The 17,960-nt window shown below is 43.7% G+C and overlaps 1 protein-coding gene across 1 annotated transcript; it reads right to left on the reverse strand.

Annotated features, from left to right (window-relative positions):
* Window positions 1–15,138: 15,138 nt before the first annotated feature.
* Window positions 15,139–17,070, reverse strand: LOC119503504 (vegetative cell wall protein gp1-like). Its single transcript, XM_037795334.1, has 2 exons — window positions 16,372–17,070; window positions 15,139–16,227 (listed from the first exon to the last, which is right to left on the reverse strand). Exons 1-2 carry the CDS (start codon window positions 16,711–16,713, stop codon window positions 15,139–15,141), a joined length of 1,431 nt encoding a protein of 476 aa, XP_037651262.1. The 5' UTR covers window positions 16,714–17,070.
* Window positions 17,071–17,960: the final 890 nt, after the last annotated feature.

Here is a 17,960-nt window from a genome sequence, read left to right on the forward strand (position 1 = left end):
GACATTCACGTGAATTTGCAAGGTGTTTATCTGACCCACAGTGAAAGCAGTTACGTGCAGAAGAGGCTGAAGCAGATTTATTAGCTGGTCTTGCAGAGGAGCCTTGACAGAATCAGAATCAGAATCAGAATCAGAATCAGAATGGTGTTTATTGCCAGGTGTAAGAGGTATACACTAGGAATTGTCTTTGGTTTTGTTGGTGCAAGTATAAGAACAGTATAAGAACAAAAGAATAGATAAAATGTTACAATAAATAAGAATAAAAATGTACAATTTAGAAAATAAGCTATAAACAAAAATAAACATGATATAAACAGATAGTGCAAATATTGAGAGTGTATGAGAGAGGGGGAGAGTCAGTGTCGGCGGGGGGGGGCAGGGGACAGCCCATCCGCCCCCCTGTGACTGTCTCTCCCTCACACACACACTACTGTGTCTCTCCCTCACACACACAATACTGTGTGTGTGAGGGAGAGACAGTCACAGGGGGGCGGATGGGCTGTTGGAGAGCCCCACTGCCATGGGGAAAAAACTGTTTTTGTGGCGTGAGGTTTTGGTCCTGATAGACCTTAACCTCCTGCCAGATGGCAGAGTCTGAAAGAGATGGTGTCCAGGATGGGAGGGGTGGCTGTGACGTGGCTGTCTTTGCCTGCGTGCTGTATTCTGAGTCTGCACAACACAGCTAAGTGCTGGTCACCTGCCATAGACTTAGCTTGCTCACTAGCTGATTCAACTTGAGTGGCTATTGTAATAGCTTCAGCTAACGTCAGGTTTGCTTTTAAGAGCAGACTCTCCCTAATGCGAGGATTAGCCATGTGCTCCACAAGCTGGTCTCGAATCATGTCCTCTGTATTAGCAAATTCACATGTAGCAGCAAGTCCTCTTAATGCAGCAATGTATTGCACTATGGATTCCTGGGCTCCATGAGCTCTTTTCGCTGAAAGCATGGCGCTCTACAACCACGTTCATCGTGGGCATGAAATGTTCCTTAATACAGTAATGGCTGCTGCTAGAGTATCACCTGGCAGAGTGTGAAAGATCCGCGGTCCTTCTGAGCCCAAACAATGAAGTAGTAGCGCTCGTCTTCTTGCCTCCGACCATGCGTTTCCAGTTGCATTAATGACAAGGAGGTAATTCTCGAACATCCTCACCCATGTCTTGAAAGGAATCGCCGGCTCCCCCGGGCACAGTCATAGTCACTCAAAATATTTGCAGGTCCGTCTCGTCGCCAGTTTGTTATGTTTGTCACGATCAGGTAGGATGGTTACGGAGTTTATGAATAGAAGCAAAGCCCCCGCTCCATCACTGCAACAGACTACAGCAACAACAACATACGTCACTTCCTGCCTTTTCCTTTAGTGCATTAGCTTAAAGCACCACCTTCAGGTACAGTATAGCGTGGAATAGAACAGTTACTAACTGGACACAACATACGGATGGACATGATTGGTAAATAAACACCATGTTATGTCTAACAACACTTATCAATTAGCAGCCAGTAGCGGCTAAAGGTTTAGGACTTTAGTCACTACAGCCGCGTTTCCATCAAGAAGTTCCTGGTAATTTTAGTACTGGAACTACTTTTCTAAAAGGTTCCTTCAGTTGATTGTTGTCTATGTTTCCATAGCGGTCTAAAGACCTACAAAGATTAGGCAAATTAGTCCGCTGACGTATGAAAAAGCAACATGACATGTGACGAGGGCTGCTGGTGGTCACAGCGGTAAACACACTTTGCAGTTCAGTGTGTCCGCCAGAGTCTGCCCGCCAGAGTCTGCTTATTATAAGCTAATTTGGGCTTGTTTACCTGAAGAGTTGCTTACAAATATTGGTAGTCTGGGGTTACATTGTTTTGGGCTTGTTTCTTAAGTGTAGTTGCTTATTTGGGCTCCTGTCTCTATCTTCTATACCAGGCTATTTTGTCCTGTTGCAGGATCCGTACACAACACCAATCCCTCCGCACCGCCCCACCGGCACCGCCGCCACTCACGAGTGTGTTGTTGTGAGACAAAACCTTCGCAGGGTTGATGGAGTTTAGCTACAATACCAGGTAATAAGTGGGCAAAAATATGGCAAAAAGCACAACTAACAGTGGGAAAAAGAGAGTGGACTTTAAGATTGGATTCGCCCTGAGGTGGGGGATGATTCAAAGGCAGTTTGCTGTTTTTGTGATATACGAGCACATCCTGGCGATCTGGTGAAATGCAAAAATTACATTAAATGTTCAAATTCTTTAAGTTTATAACGAGAAAAATGTAAAGTTACAAGCTAAGAGTGGACGCAAAAACGCAAAGCAATTTTAGTTTTTTTTGGATGCAATCCAAATAAATTCATACATATATGAAGTGATCAAGTGGTCGCCTCTCACTCTCATATTGGTCGCTTGATTTGGTCTTTTTTTGGGGGGGGAGTTGCTTCTTTTGGGCTTGTTTTTATAGACCTTGTTGCTTGTTTCTCTCGCAAGATCTGGAAACGGTGTCCGCCCGTTTCATCACCATTGCGGCTGGTGACGGACTGGTATCAGCTGCTAATGTTTTATATCCCTGAATACCTTCTGGAACTAGAAAATGCATTTCCTGCTGAAAATGCATGGGAATGCTGACAGCTGAAATTTATTGCAAAGCATTGCTGAAAATGCAGAAATGTGAGATGACTTGCCTAAAAATGTTAAAGCTCAAATGTATTGCACTGCACTGCTGAAAACCCTAGAAGATGAAATGTACAACTGGCAGAGTTGGAAGCTGAACTGCATTAGCTAAAGAAGCTAAGAGCTGAAATACATTGCTAGAAAAGCCGGAAGCTTAACTGTAATACTGTCAAAAGTGGTAAATTTGAATTTTCCTGAATAGGCGGAAGAAAGAAATTCTTTGTATGTATATCAGACAGATGAACTGCATTGCTAAACACAAACAGAGACAGAGAAATAGAGAGTAGTGTTGGGTGAAATAAACCTTTAAAATCTATAAGTGCTTGGACAGAAATAGTATTTTCACTGAATGAACCTTTAAAATCTCTTGTTACACAGAAAGTGATATTTGGGTGGAAAGTAGCAGTAGGAGTAGTTGTAGTAATAGTAGTAGTAGTAGTAGCAGAAGGAGCAGGAGCAGTAGTAGAAGTAGTAAGAGTAGTAGTAGTAGTAGTTGAGACAGTAGGAACAGCAGTAATAGTAGCAGTAGTGGTAGCAGTAACATCACTGGTAGTAGTAGTAGCAGCAGTAACAGTAGTAGTAATAGTAGTAGCAGTTGCAGTAGTAGTAGTAGTAGTAGTAGTAGTAGTAGTAGCAGTACTAGCAGAAGGAGCAGCAGCTGTAGTAGTACTAGTATTAGTAGCAGAAGGAGCTGCAGCTGTAGTAGTAGTAGAATCAGTAGGAACAGAAGCAGTAGTAGTAGTAGTAGTAATAGTAGTAATAGTATTAGCAGCAGCAGCATTAACAGTAGTAGTATTAGTAATAGTTGTAGTAGTAGTAGCAGCAGCTAGAACTTTTAAAACTGTAAGTCGTTAGACAAAATATAGTAGATATAGAGTTACTCTATAGAGGTTTTTATTTTAAGTTCCCTGTTAAGATACAGTTACCTTCTGTGTGTGTGTGTGTGTGTGTGTGTGCGTGCGTGCGTGCGTGCGTGTGTGTGTGTGTGTGTGTGTGTGTGTGTGTGTGTGTGTGTGTGTGTGTTTGCGTGTGTGTGTGTGTGTGTGTGTGTGTGTGTGAGAGAGAGAGACAGAGGTACTTTTAAATCAGAGAGGCAGAGACTGATCAGACAGACAGTAACTGTATAGGCTTAAATAGAAATTGAACTTGTACAGTTAAAAGAGCTTAAGAGCAATGCACCAATCAGAGACAGGCAGAGACTGCTGTCAAATCAGCCAGTCAGAAACACCTGTTTGTGTCTGAAAGTGCTGAGTCATGGTTGGGAATGACTGGTGAAAACACAGAGAAGGTACTACCTGAAAAAGACTCCCTCAGTTAAAAACGATATGTTGTATAGCTGAAATCTCTTCAGTTTGAGCACCTCAAGACTTTGATAAAGATATTGACGTGTCATTTGAGTGGATAAAGTTAAAAATGACTGAGAACTGGCAGTTTAAAAAGTCTCCACAGTTGAGTTTTTGTTGAAGACTTTTAGAGGTGAATTAACATTGCAGCGAATGAGAGAGAGGAAGGGATCTCTTGGTGCTTTGAAGGAGATAAATCCCAAACTGTAAGGCCTATTGCTTAAATGGGCACATCATCTGAAAGAAGACAAAAATACCTACGTTTTGATGTATTAATTGTGTATGAGGAGAGGAAGTTGTGGGCTAGGTAGCAATTTGTTCGGATAATTTTTCAAAGATTTTTAAGCTCTGCTCCACTCTAGCGATGATGTCTCGTGCTCTAGCCCTTAACAACCAACGCAATACACACCCATTATAAAATCTGAAATGGTCTGAAAATCTCATAAAATGTAAACTGCGATAAATGAAAAAACTGTAAAAGTTATCAAAAAGCTGAATCATAGCTTAATAGTTCAAAGACTTTTAACCCGTTTAAAGTTTAAATGAAGTCTGTAGCTGAAAGTATGCGGAAGCAGTAGCATTTCAATGTGGAGTAGGTTTAAGAGGATCTAAAGATTTTCTCCATTGAGCTACATTGTAAAAAAAATGTGGAAAAAGTTTAATATTTAAAAAAAGTATAAATAGTTGAAACAAGCCAGGTCATAGCACCAATATCCTTAAAGAGCTGAATATTTTGATAGTTGAACGGTTTCTGTAGCTGAAAGTATGCAGGACTAGTTAAAGGCCGAAAAACATACAGAAGAAATATATAGTTGAAGTTGAAGCGGAAGAAGTTGAATAAACCTTAGAAGAACAATACTGGGAATGCTGAATCAGCATTCCCACAAATATCTTGATGGGACGAGACACAACTACATACTGTTTTAACCTTTAGTTTTTCAGTTGCTGTTGTTGGTAATGTTGGTGAGATGTTTGGTGTTATTCTGAGGATCCCCTCATTATCTCACCACCATGCCAAAGTGTTTAGCCGATGGCCTGAAATGTAAATCCACAGTAAAATAGTCCCACCACTAACTCCTCAGCTCCTTATTCATCACTCCCTCTCAGACGCTGCCCCCTGTTGAACTGTCTGATGTATATTTTTTATATTCATCGCTGGAGGATTTGAACATTTTATTGTGCTTGAGTAGAGGCGAGCAAGTGTTGATGCGAGCGATATCTGATGCATGTAATATGTATTCAGCCTGTCTGAGTCTGCAGCTGGGTTTTCCTCTAACAATGCACTACAGCTGTTCTCCTCCTCCTCTCTGCCTCCCTCCGTCTCACTCCCTCACAATATGAATATTAAAACACACAGTGATTCAGCTCTAAGGAGTGGAGGCGAGGAAGGACAGCGCTCCCGACTCTATTAACTCGATATCCATCTCAGACGGAGAACAGAAGTACAGCCCTGAGAAGTGAACTGCACACTCCATAAATATACAGACGACTCGGCTGCAGAGACACACTGACAACTCACAGAGTTTTACAGATTCTTTAACAGAAAAAAAAGGTCAAAACGATAACAAATCCTACTGTTATAAAGAAAGACTTCAATGGTCCTCCAAATTACATATCACTGTTTGTAATTTACCTCCAGAACGACACATATAAGCACTTTCTGATCATTTGTGCCTTCGACAACTGTTGCAAAAATAAAAGTTTTCTGATCTGACACCGCTATAGTTAAGGTTTGGTTGGGTTTTAACTAGGTAACTAGGGAATTAATACAAAGCTAAATAAATGAATAAACTTTTATAAATTAATTAATGCCTACATTTATTACCAAGACACCACACTACGATTTGAAGAGTAATTCTGATTTATTACACCTGGCTCTTGTTGTTGTAATTTTGACCTTCATTTTTGTTTGTTATGCTCTGGTAACATTGTTCTCAATAAAATAATTAATGAGATCTGGGAACACAGCAACACTACTACAACAAAGTGTGACACAGTAAGAAATACAAGCAGTCAGTCCATCACACAGACGGTAATTTCCCAGATTATCTACACCTCTTTATTTGTAGCACACGATACGTAAAAGTGAGAGTGCAGTCGGTCAAAGTTGAATGAAAGTTGTGTTTCTGAGTGAATGGATCAGTCAAGAAAGTCTGAGACTTTGATTCAGGAGCCTGCGTTCACCTACAGTCAATATTGTTTTTTTATAACCATGACCACAACTTCCCCAAACCTAGAACCTTTTTTGCTTTTACATAAACAAACCAAGAAACGTCCTGATGAGAGCAGCATCAGATGAGAAAAATGCTTTTACGAGTCACATTGTGACAGATTCCATGTTTTGATGGAGGACTTGTTTGTTTTTTCTTTCAGATAAATTCAGCTAACCTGGGGTCTGTTTACAACCTGTGTGATCGCCACCTCGTCCCGAGAACGCAGCAATTAACTTGGTGAGTTCAGTGTTATCATAATCATACCCCCGCAACAACGTACTCGGGGGTATATAGTGCTCGGCGTGGCCGTCCTTCCAACCGTTCACGGTGTCACACTTTCGTTTCCGGAGCAGAACTCGGATACTATTTAACTTAGGAACTTCAAATTTGGTATAATGGTTGACAGTGTGGTCTAGTTGTGTTTGGTATGATGGTTGTCAGTGTGGTCTAGTTGTGTTTGGTATGATGTCTTAACAGTGTGGTCTAGTTGTGTTTGGTGTGATGGTTGTCAGTGTGGTCTAGTTGTGTTTGGTATGATGTCTTAACAGTGTGGTCTAGTTGTGTTTGGTGTGATGCTTGACAGTGTGGTCTAGTTGTGTTTGGTGTGATGGTTGACAGTGTGATCTAGTTGTGTTTGGTATGATGGTTGACAGTGTGGTCTAGTTGTGTTTGGTGTGATGGTTGTCAGTGTGGTTAGTTGTGTTTGGTATGATGTCTTAACAGTGTGGTCTAGTTGTGTTTGGTGTGATGCTTGACAGTGTGGTCTAGTTGTGTTTGGTGTGATGGTTGACATTGTGATCTAGTTGTGTTTGGTGTGATGGTTAACAGTGTGGTCTAGTTGTGTTTGGTGTGATGGTTGACAGTGTGGTCTAGTTGTGTTTGGTGTGATGGTTAACGGTGTGATCTAGTTCTGTTTGGTATGATGGTTGACAGTGTGGTCTAGTTGTGTTTGGTATGATGGTTGACAGTGTGGTCTAGTTGTGCTTTTTGGGGGTTAGAAGTCCAGTGTGCCCAAATCTTTTAAAATTTTGGCCAAAAAATCAGATTTTTTCGACTTCAATTTCATTTCTGGAGTAGAACTCGAACTCTTGTCTTCTACTGACTTTAACAAGGTAGATTGTGCTCAATAGACTAATTCCATTAATTCCATCCATTAGTTGGCCCTACTTTAGTAGGGGTCAAGCAGTGAGCGGGGGTATGTGAGCCATGCTCACTTTTGCCTTGTTGTTAGAGAGATGACAAAAATAAGACCCACGTTGTAATAAAGTTGAATTACCCAATAAAATGTTAAGACAAAATGCTAAAACTGTCTTGTTCTATGCTTTGTGAACATGTGTTTTTGGGATTTAGAAAGTACTGTTAGCCTAGAAGGAGGATTTAATTCTTCAGGTTATCCGGAAACTTTGAAGTCACCAAAATTGGAGATACATGGTTTTAAAGTGTAAAATATGCTTTTACTGTAGCTAGCTCTGTTCATCTGTCAACTTAATTCAGGCAACATGCAAAGACATACATAATGCATGAGGCTTGTGTTGCTAGTAGAAAATAGTAATAATATTATAAAGTAATAATAGATAGCTAAGAAATACATTTAAACATACGGCGTACATGAAATCTGCCTTGGCGGAGGTCTGGGCTCTCCGAGTGCACTTCTAGTTACTATTATATTCCATTTCTGCCAATAGATCCCCCTAAATGCTACACACTGGTCCTTTAAACTAGTTCACGTCTTACTGTAAAAAGCTGCATCATCCCCTCAGGTTTTATTAAAAGCAGCCGGTTGCTGTGGGAGCTCTTCATCTTGACTTTTAATTACAGCTGCCCCATCAGATCAGGCAGTACAAGTCTCCTCAACGCCAGCGCACGGTGCCAAAATGTGTCATCCTTCCTCTGTCCTCACAGTTGTACTAGCACAGTCTGAGATGTTGGACAGATTTACAGTCTTCACTGCGATGCTGACGTCATCTAGCGAGGACAAAAAACATAATTACTTTTGCTCCACTGACTCAGCAACAGCCCAAACTCTGCTTTACCTTTTTAGAAGCAGAGGTTATATTTTTCAAACGGTGTATAATCTCATTTAGGACAATCCATTTTCAGTTCAATATTCTTTCTCTGTCCTCTTTATTTCAGTCTTTATTTTGAGCTCTCAGTCAACACGTTCAGCAGTAACAACTGAGAGTTGCTCGTGGATTCTTGGCCTTGTGATGCCTCAGCTTTCCCCCGCCGGCTCATTGTGATGGCTGAGATGTTGACAGCAGGGCACAGTAATGAACACCAACCCCACAAACCAGACGCACTTCAAGCGACCACTTTTCCACAACATACAAAATATATATTACGGTACATAATCAAATTTAAGGCAATAATAAGCTAATTAACACATGAATAAGCAATTACAGTATTTATGTAACCACGTTTAACATTTCATAGGTGTTGTAGTAAAACTGTGCAAGAAATGAAGTGAAGTGAACGCTGAAGAGCCTTAAACCTGCATTCTCTCTACCAGCCAGCAGGGGGCGACTCCTCTGGTTGTATAGAAGTCTATGAGAAAATGAGCCTACTTCTCTCTTGATTTATTCCCTCAATAAACATTGTAAACATGAGTTTATGGTCTCAATCGCTATAGTTTCAAGTCTTCTTCAATACAGCATGATGTTCATTTAGTAAATGATGGTCCCATTTAGAGTCAGATAGACCATAAAGCAGGGGATGCTTAAGGGCGGGGCTACCTAGTGATTGACAGGTCGCTACCACGGCGTTGTCAGGTCTGGGAGTTGTCCGTGTTTTCATCTTAGAACTTCAATCCTTTCACAGTGTGTTTTCAGTTCATGAAAGTTAATTTTAACATTTTGGTCACCTAAAAATGTCTTATCCAGCGTTCGGTTGTACTTAGCTCCACCCTCTCGTGTCACTTCTGGTTGCAAAAAAACAAGATGGTGACGGCAAAAATGACGAACTTGAGGCTTCAAAACCCAGTCCATATATCACGGTGACTACGTCCACTTCTTATATACAGTCTATGGTTAAAATCAATATCATGAACAAGCCATAGAATTCTAAAGATTTCCACTTTGACTCCCCAGTGGGAGTATCAAAAAAGATGATAAAGCATAACTCTTTTTCCAAATATCAAAATCATAACAAAATAATCATTAGATGTTTGTGTGCAATGACCTGTGTTCCTTGTTACAATGAAGTCACATTAAAGACTAAACTCTTAATTTCTATAAAATGAAAACTTAAATGACAAATTTTGTCACAATATGATCAGATCATCATACGAGTCCATTAAAAAGTTGATATACAACGATGTTGAATCACCATCTCACTTTTCACTCCCTAACAAAAAAGTTTCTTGTGAATTCAAAGCTTTAACAATTAAAAGTAGATTTAACATTTTCACTGCTGACTGAGTTTTCACTTAATTACATCATTAAGGATGGAGGTGTCGATCTCAAACAGCCTTTCTTAGCATTACATGGCAACATGCACAAGTTACAGACTTTAGAAAGACCAGTAAGAGTTCACTTAAGGCCCCTAAAAAGCAATCACACTTTCTGTACCTGGTTTTAGAGTCACAGTTCAATAAGCGTAAGATTCATTCGTTCATTCATTATCCGTAACCGTTTATCCTATTCAGGGTCACGGGGGGGGCTGGAGCCGATCCCAGCTGACATTGGGCGAAGGCGGGGAAGCGTAAGATTTTGGAGCCAAAAATAAATGTATTGGATACATAGACTGTAGAAGTGGACGTAGTCACCGTGATGTCACCCGTTGGTTTGTGGATTGCGGTTTTGAACCCTCAAGTTTGGCATTTTGGCCGTCGCCATCTTGTTTTTTAGCAACCAGAAGTGACACGAGAGGGTGGAGCTAACCGAACACTGGATAAGACATTTTTAGGTGACCCAAATGTTAAAATTAACTTTCATGAATACAAAACACTGACAACTCCCAGACTTTCATGAATACGAAAACACGGACAACTCCCAGACCGGACAACGCCGTAGTAGCGACCTGTCAATCACAAGGTAGCCCCGCCCTAAAGCATTCCCTGCTTTATGGTCTATTTGACTCTAAATGGGACCATCATTTACTAAATGAACATCATGCTGTATTGAAGAAGACTTGAAACTAGTGATTGAGACCATAAACTCATGTTTACAATGTTTACTGAGGTAATAAATCAAGTGAGAAGTAGGCTCATTTTCTCATAGACTTCTATACAACCAGAGGAGGCGGTAGAGAGAATGCAGGTTTAAGGCTCTTCAGCATTGACTTCACGTCTCAGACCTGGAGGTTGACAAAAAAACGTATTTATGAATAAAAATGTTCACAACAACCGCAGGTAAAAACAGTCACGTGATGAGTTTGCATACACACTTCACAGACAGACATCACCATGACAACATGAACAGTGGTCCAACAGAGATCCACCTGATCGCAGTAAAAATGGTGATTCAGATTTAGTCATTTAAAGTGGTCTTTGGGGACGAGATGGAGAGCATGTGGGTGCGTTACAGTTACATTGTGTCCGTACAGAAGAGAAAAAGGGGGATGGAGGTAAAGAAGAAAGATGGTTGTGAGTTAGAGAAGAAGTAAGAAACATAGAGTGAGATGGAGGTAAAACCCAAGCAACCGTGGATGCAAATAAAACTTGCCCGAGATAGTGATGGGATGGAGGGATGAAGAGGAGGGAGGTAGGAGGAGGAGGGTAAAGTCTATGAGTCACTCTGAGAGATGAGGACAACGAATTCAAGCAGAGAAGATTTATGGGAAATATGAGCTTCTGTAAGAATAAAAACTTGAGATGGAGAGGAAGAGGGAGACGGTGAGGAGGAGGAAGAGGTTTGTTAGTATTCTGGCTGAGAGAGAAGAGAAAAGACAAGAAGGAGGAGAGGAGAGGTGGGCGAGGCAAGGTGAGAACGAGGGAGAGATAAGAAAGAAAGTGGAAAAATAGAGGGAGCTGACAAGAAGGAGAAATGTTATGTATCTGCATATGAAGACAAACACGTAGCTACTATTTATAGCTATGTGTGTGTGTGTGTGTGTGTGTGTGTATGTGTTCATGTGTGTGCATGTGTGTGCATGTGTGTGCGTGTGTGTGCGTGTGTGTATGTTACTGTTTGTGTGCTAGATGCATAATTGTACAGCTGGTTGTGTTTGTGAGGGGACATATGAGGACAAAAGAAAATGATGAAAGGCTCTTCAGTGGACAATAGTTGTTAAATTGCTTTTTAGTTGCAGAACAAACAGAGAAACCACATTAAGAACGAGAAATGAACCTCTGGGTTGAAGCTCTGTCCAATTCTTTTTGTCTTCTCTTTATCCTGCAGGCCACATGTCCTCACAAGGATAGAAATAGGAGGAAAATCACCTTTCATTTAGCTTTATAGCACTGAGGTAAGGCTGGCGTTTATATTTTATTTCTTCTGGTCAACGAAGAAGAAACTTTCTTATTTCTCTACCCTGTCTGTGGCTCTCAGCTAGAAGCTCATTGGTTCCTACTGAGGACCTAACTCTTTAAAAACATTTCACAAATATAACATTTTGTTATTTAAAGAAGTTAATCATTGACTAAAACAGCCAGTGTAGTTTTGATCAGGAGGAAATAGTGCATTTGTTGGGGACTATTTTCAGCAGCAGATTAATCCACATGTGGTTCTCTAGTGAATATTAGCGGCAGCAGGACGGTGTGTGAGGGATTGAATCAGAATAAACAGTGTGTGTTCATGGTGATGAAGGAACATGTCAGCCAGTGACACAGTGAGGCTCACTGATGTGTTTTTAACAACAATGGAGGTTTGCTTTTAGTGTCTTTTGGCCTCTAGTAGCTCATCGTTTTGGTTCTCCGTCTGCACACTGTGTGGTTGAGTCTTAACCAGCTCAGTTGCCAGGAATAAATGTTGGCATTGTACATTTCTGCAAACCATGGATAAGTTGAATGTCGAGGTTATTGCATTCAAGTGACGTAGTACATCATGCAAAAGTTACCTGGTATAATAACGACTATAACAAGCGAGAAAGTCCACTAAGGACCAGGACCAGGAGACCACTGTTAGTATTCTGGGTGAAACTAAAAGTACCGGTTGACTCTGGAGGCTTTAAGGTGAGCTATAGGATAAGCTTCAGGTTGGGAGGTATTGGGGGAAAGTTGGTGTTGTGCGTTTTCAGAAGTGTCTCTGTGTGAGTGTGTGTGGATGCTGGCGGCGGGTCAGGACTAGGTGACGGCAGCAGCGTGGCAGTCTGCTGGGTAATCCTGTCCTTGGCAGCCGGAGAGGAGGACTCACTCCTTAACTGCTTAAAGAGGCCTCCGCACGCAGGGTTTCCTCTGCAGGACGGGAGGGGCGGGGCAGAGGGGCATTACATAATCAATACATATACATCTGATAATGATAACATACAATATTTATGATGCTATAAAGTTTGCTTTCTTTTTTAGGAGAGGCTAAAAATCTTGTTTTTACTGACATCCAGTGGTTTAACTTCTCATGTCGCTGCAGTTATGTAGAAGTGTACTCGAGGGTGTGTCAGTACTCTGTGACATCACTGTTGGGTGTGCAGAGGTGAAAAAACTGTCGTTAAGTTATTTTTTAAACCCTGATAAATGTCATGAATCTGTAAAAAATATAAATTCATTCATTTTCACTTCTGTGGGCCAATAGTCTTGATGGTGGCGCTACAGCAAACGCCTAAAGTTTAAAACTTTGAAAATTTATAACAAATCAGCCATATGTGCTACAACTTCCACCAGCATGTTCAGATGCTTTTTCTCAAACATTGTAAAACTTATTAAATGCTACATTAATCTTCAGACTGTCCACAAAGATCCCGATTTTTGAATTATCCAAAATTGAGCCCACTGTTTTAATGTTAACAGTATACTTTACACAGCACATTCTCGCTTAATAAAGCTCCAATGCTCATGAAAATAAATGACAACATTTTGAGGTCATGGAGGTCGTGTGGTAAATTTGTGGTAAATAAAACTGTATTTTTGACAGTATTTTCAATTCTGTCCTCATGTGAACCATGCAGTCAATGGAAATCATGCATTTTTAAACATAAGTTTGTTTCTTATGGAGCAATCAATCTTTTAATTTACAGACTCTCAGAATTTTGTCTGGAAAACTGAATTTTGACACTAGTTTGAAATCTGCCTTTATAAGCAACCCTGGCGACTGCCTCATAGTGTGGAGTCATAGTGTGATGTCATAGTGTGGAGTGGTGGTGTGGAGTGGTGGTTTGTTCACGGCAGATAGCTCACCAAGATAGTGACCTGCCCCCCCCCCCCCCTACCCAATCAGGGCAGTGAACATGCTAATGCCTTAAAGGATTAATGATGATGGACTGTCCTGTACTTTTCTTTGTCTTCCTCCTCTTCCTTTTTTTCATCTTCCTCCTCTTCTTCTTCTTTCCCAAAATGCCCGGCCCCGACCCACAGCTGTGCAGCAGCTATAATGTTCATTTTATGACTCTACATGTCCACCAGGTTCGGCGAGGACACTGGGGGACACGCTGCTCCACTCAACTGGCCGTTGAAGCGGTGACGGACCCTATCGTGGTAACCCTAATGCACCTGATTTCCTGGTTTTCTGCTTCCCGTTTCAAACAGGAAACAACATGGCGGCCTGCTCATAAACTTTCTGTTACTTCGTGTAGACAATCCACCAAAATTTACTTCTGGAAACATTTTAAGCCAGAAATAGGCGAAGTCACTGCTGAATCTCGTTTAATTTTAGAACTAGTAGATTGCCTAGTTTCACAGTTTGGTCCAAGTTTGGTGAGCCGGATGCGTAGCGCTGGATGCGTAGCGCTGGATGCGTAGCACCAGATGCGTACCGCCGGATGCATAGCACTGGATGCGTACCGCCGGATGCATAGCGCTGGATGGGCTCCTTTGCATAAAGTGGAGAGATTTAACTGTATGCAAATTCAGACCCTCTCCAACTTCCTGCAACACTCCCACCATGCACTGGGTGACTGCTTCCCCTGCTTTCCATAGGGAATGAGTTGAAAGTGTTGAGACACCCTCCGTCACCGGATCTGGTGGTAATGCCTCCACGCCTGCGACAGCCGTGTCCGGAGGCATGACAGCATGTTTCTGGGTTGTATCTGTTGAATGTGAACTTCCTCCATGTGGCATTATAAAGGCTGCTGCTTTGTTCAACCTTCACACACCAGCGCTGTGTGTTGTCATCACGAATCACTGAAGCATCCTGACATGAATGATGACGTTCACACATACTAACACACACACACACACACACACACATGCACAGACAGCCTCATGGGGCATCACAGAGCTCACAGTAAATGCCATGGCGATTGATCCCACACTTGAGTCCGGGGGAATCGATACTCTTTGTTTTGTGCTCACAGCGTCGCCCGGCTGCTCGCCCCCCCCGCTGCTGTGAAAAGGCCTCTGAAGCTGCATTTAGGCCGCACATCAGGCTGCTGAAACCAAAACAAACGACTCCTGAGGGTCCAGTTCACTGCCTCTGTACCGAGGAGGAAACCACAGAAACTCTGAGAGCGCTCAGCTGGTGAGAAAAAAACCTACATTTCTTTGTCCATAAGGTTTCATCTACAGGATAGGATATTAGCACTGATTGTTAACATTTCTGATTTGTCACATTTTTAAACTAATATATGTAAAGGCTTGTGTATCCTGTCAGAGTGACATTGGGGATGAAGTTGAACCTCTACCTTGTTGCTGATCAGAATGAGGCTGTAACTCCTGAAATAAACATCAGGATCACAGCTGCTCTACTGTCTCCTCACTCTCTTCCCTAGAACTACAGGAGCAAGAGGCAGAAGCTGTCAGACTTTATGTGAAAGTCAGGAGAAAAAGGAAAAGTTCACAGTTTTTTTTTATATATTTTTGAAACAATAGGCTACTCACATGCCCATATGGAAACAGGTTTACTTGCTCTAATCATTTAGAGTCTGGGAACTCGGGCGGACGGCCCGGGGGCAGGGCAGAGACAGAGCCGGGAAACTCCGGCAGATGACCCGGGGGCAAGGCAGAGTCAGAGCCGGGAAACTCAGGCGGACGGCCCGGGGGCAGGGCAGAGACAGAGCCGGGAAACTCCGGTGGATGACCCGGGGACAGAACCGGGACAGAGTCTGGGAACTGGGGCGGGCGGCCCGGGGGCAGGGCAGAGTTCGAGCCGGGAAACTCCGGTGGACGACCCGGGGGCAGAACCGGGACAGAGTCTGGGAACTCGGGCGGACGGCCCGGGGGCAGGGCAGAGACAGAGCCGGGAAACTCCGGCAGATGACCCGGGGGCAAGGCAGAGTCAGAGCCGGGGAACTCGGGCGGACGGCCTGGGGGCAGGGCAAAAACAGAGCCAAGAAACCCGGGGGCTTGGAACTGTGGCCCAGCAGTCACAGGAACACGGTTTTTGGGCTGAAACCCAGGCGAAACAGGAGGTGGCGGTTGCAACCCAACCGGGACAGCAGGTGACGGATGCAACCCAACCGGAACAGCAGGTGACGGCTGCGGCCCAACCGGAACAGCAGGTGACGGCTGCGTCCCAACCGGAACAGCAGGTGACGGTTGCGGCCCAACCAAAACCGAGGTCGGCCAGACCCCCGACAGGAGACGTGGAGCGAAGGTCGGCCAGACCCCCGACAGGAGACGTGGAGCGAAGGTCGGCCAGACCCCCGACAGGAGACGTGGAGCGGAGGTCGGCCGGGCCCCCGACAGGAGACGTGGAGCGGAGGTCGGCCGGACCCCCGACAGGAGACGTGGAACGGAGGTCGGCCGGACCCCCGACAGGAGACGTGGAACAGAGGTCGGCCAGACCCCCGACAGGAGACGTGGAACGGAGGTCGGCCGGACCCCCGACAGGAGACGTGGAACAGAGGTCGGCCAGACCCCCGACAGGAGACGTGGAACGGAGGTCGGCCAGACCCCCGACAGCACACCTGGAACGGGAGTCGGCCTGACCCCCGACAGGACACTTGGAACAGGAGTCGACCGGACCGCCGACAGGACACTTGGAACAGGAGTCGGCCGGACCTCCGACAGGATGCTTGGAGCAGAGGTCGACCGGACCTCCGACAGGACGCTTGGAGCAGAGGTCGATCGGACCTCCGACAGGACACTTGGAGCAGAGGTCAACCGGACCTCCGACAGGACGCTTGGAGCAGAGGTCGACCGGACCTCCGACAGGACGCTTGGAGCAGAGGTCGGCCGGACCGCCGACAGGACACTTGGAGCAGGGGTCAGCCGGACCGCCGACAGGACACTTGGAGCAGGGGTCGGCCGGACCGCCGACAGGAGACATGGAGAAGGGGTAGGCTGAACCCCCGACACAAGGGCAGGCCTGGATTCGGCTGAGACACTGGGCAGCCTAGATTTCCTTCTCCGATATCCATGCCTCGCTCTAGGGACTCCAGCCCCCAGACGGCAATCCCGCTGGAAGTCAACAGGCCGGGGCTGAGGCTGATGCTCGGGCCGAATCCGGATGCCCAAAAAGGCATAAAAGCTCTCTGCTGGGGTCATTATGGTCGGTTCGTTCTGTCGTATGAGGAGTTTACAAAGGGGACCCAATCGCAGAGTAACAGGCAGGACAGGTAGTTAGAAATAAAAGCGAGCTTTAATAGAGCTGAAAAATCCAAAACAACAAAAGGCAGGGAGGGGAACCAAGTACCAAAAGAACAAATAGAAACAAACAACAAAAACAAAACAGAGGACCAAAACCAAAAATCACAAACCAGGGAAACACGAGAAACACCAGGATCAGAGCAGGAGGAAACAAGGAACACGGAGGACAAGGTAGACGGGGCTGGAGAGACAAACGAACCGACAAGGGCAGAGGGGAACACACAGGCTTAAATACAAGACATGATTACACACAGGTGAAACAAATCAGGGCGGGGCAGACAATCAACAAAAGGCGGGAAAGCAAACAAAGGAGGGAAGTAAAACCAGACAAGACACAGGAGGAGTGAATTACAAAATAAAACAGGAAACTGAAATGAGGATATAAAAGAAACCAAACACAAACCAAAATCACATAAAACATAACTAATAAGAAAGACTGGCACAGCCAGAACATGACAACCTGAGCACACTTGAGCCAGATAATGACACCTGAGACAACCTCATCTGCTGATGAAGACCATGAGATGCAATTAAAAAGAAAAAACTGATTTTAGAAAATACTTCAGTTGTTTTGTTTTGGAAATAGGTTCAAATATTTTTACTGCACTGGCAAAATTCTTGACTAAAGCTTCAGATAGATTAAGAAAACAGAAGAGTGAGACAACTATTTGCATTATAGAGTTAATTTACCAAACATTAGTTTCCCTTTTCAGCAACACTGTGCAGATTTGTGGAGGAAAAGTCATGCAAGGCACCGAAAACAGTCTTAAGCTCTGTAAAAAAGATAGTAGGTAGACCTTGAGTAGGGATTATTTTGTTCCCTCTTTCACTCTCACCTAAAACTGTGATTTCTCCACAGGTTTATGTGTTTTTATACCACGGCCACTGAAAACTCTGTTCAGTTTTGGTCACATGTCCTCTCCGACTTCCAGGCTGCAGCTATTTTAAAAGTTGTCTCCTTCCTCCTCCGACCGTTAGTTGATTCAGACGTTCAGATTCACGCAATCATCATCTCCTTTAAAATGTATTTTGTGTAGTTCTCACCGAGCTGCTATTTATTTATCTGTTTGGGTTTTAATTGGCTACACAAATAATGTCAGCTACAGACTCTTCCCCTCCAGTTTAATCCTACAGCATTCATTTAG

Source organism: Sebastes umbrosus, chromosome 15, assembly GCF_015220745.1.
Source record: "Sebastes umbrosus isolate fSebUmb1 chromosome 15, fSebUmb1.pri, whole genome shotgun sequence".
In the NCBI taxonomy this organism is placed as follows: Eukaryota; Metazoa; Chordata; class Actinopteri; order Perciformes; family Sebastidae; genus Sebastes; species Sebastes umbrosus.

Bases quoted from the DNA above. Each gene is read 5' to 3' on its own strand.
- LOC119503504 (XM_037795334.1), bottom strand. From the start codon at position 16,713: ATGACCCCAGCAGAGAGCTTTTATGCCTTTTTGGGCATCCGGATTCGG. The intron at 16,228-16,371 runs GTCCGGTCGACC...ATCCTGTCGGAG, and splicing joins CTCCAAGCGTCCTGTCGGAG to GTCCGGCCGACTCCTGTTCC.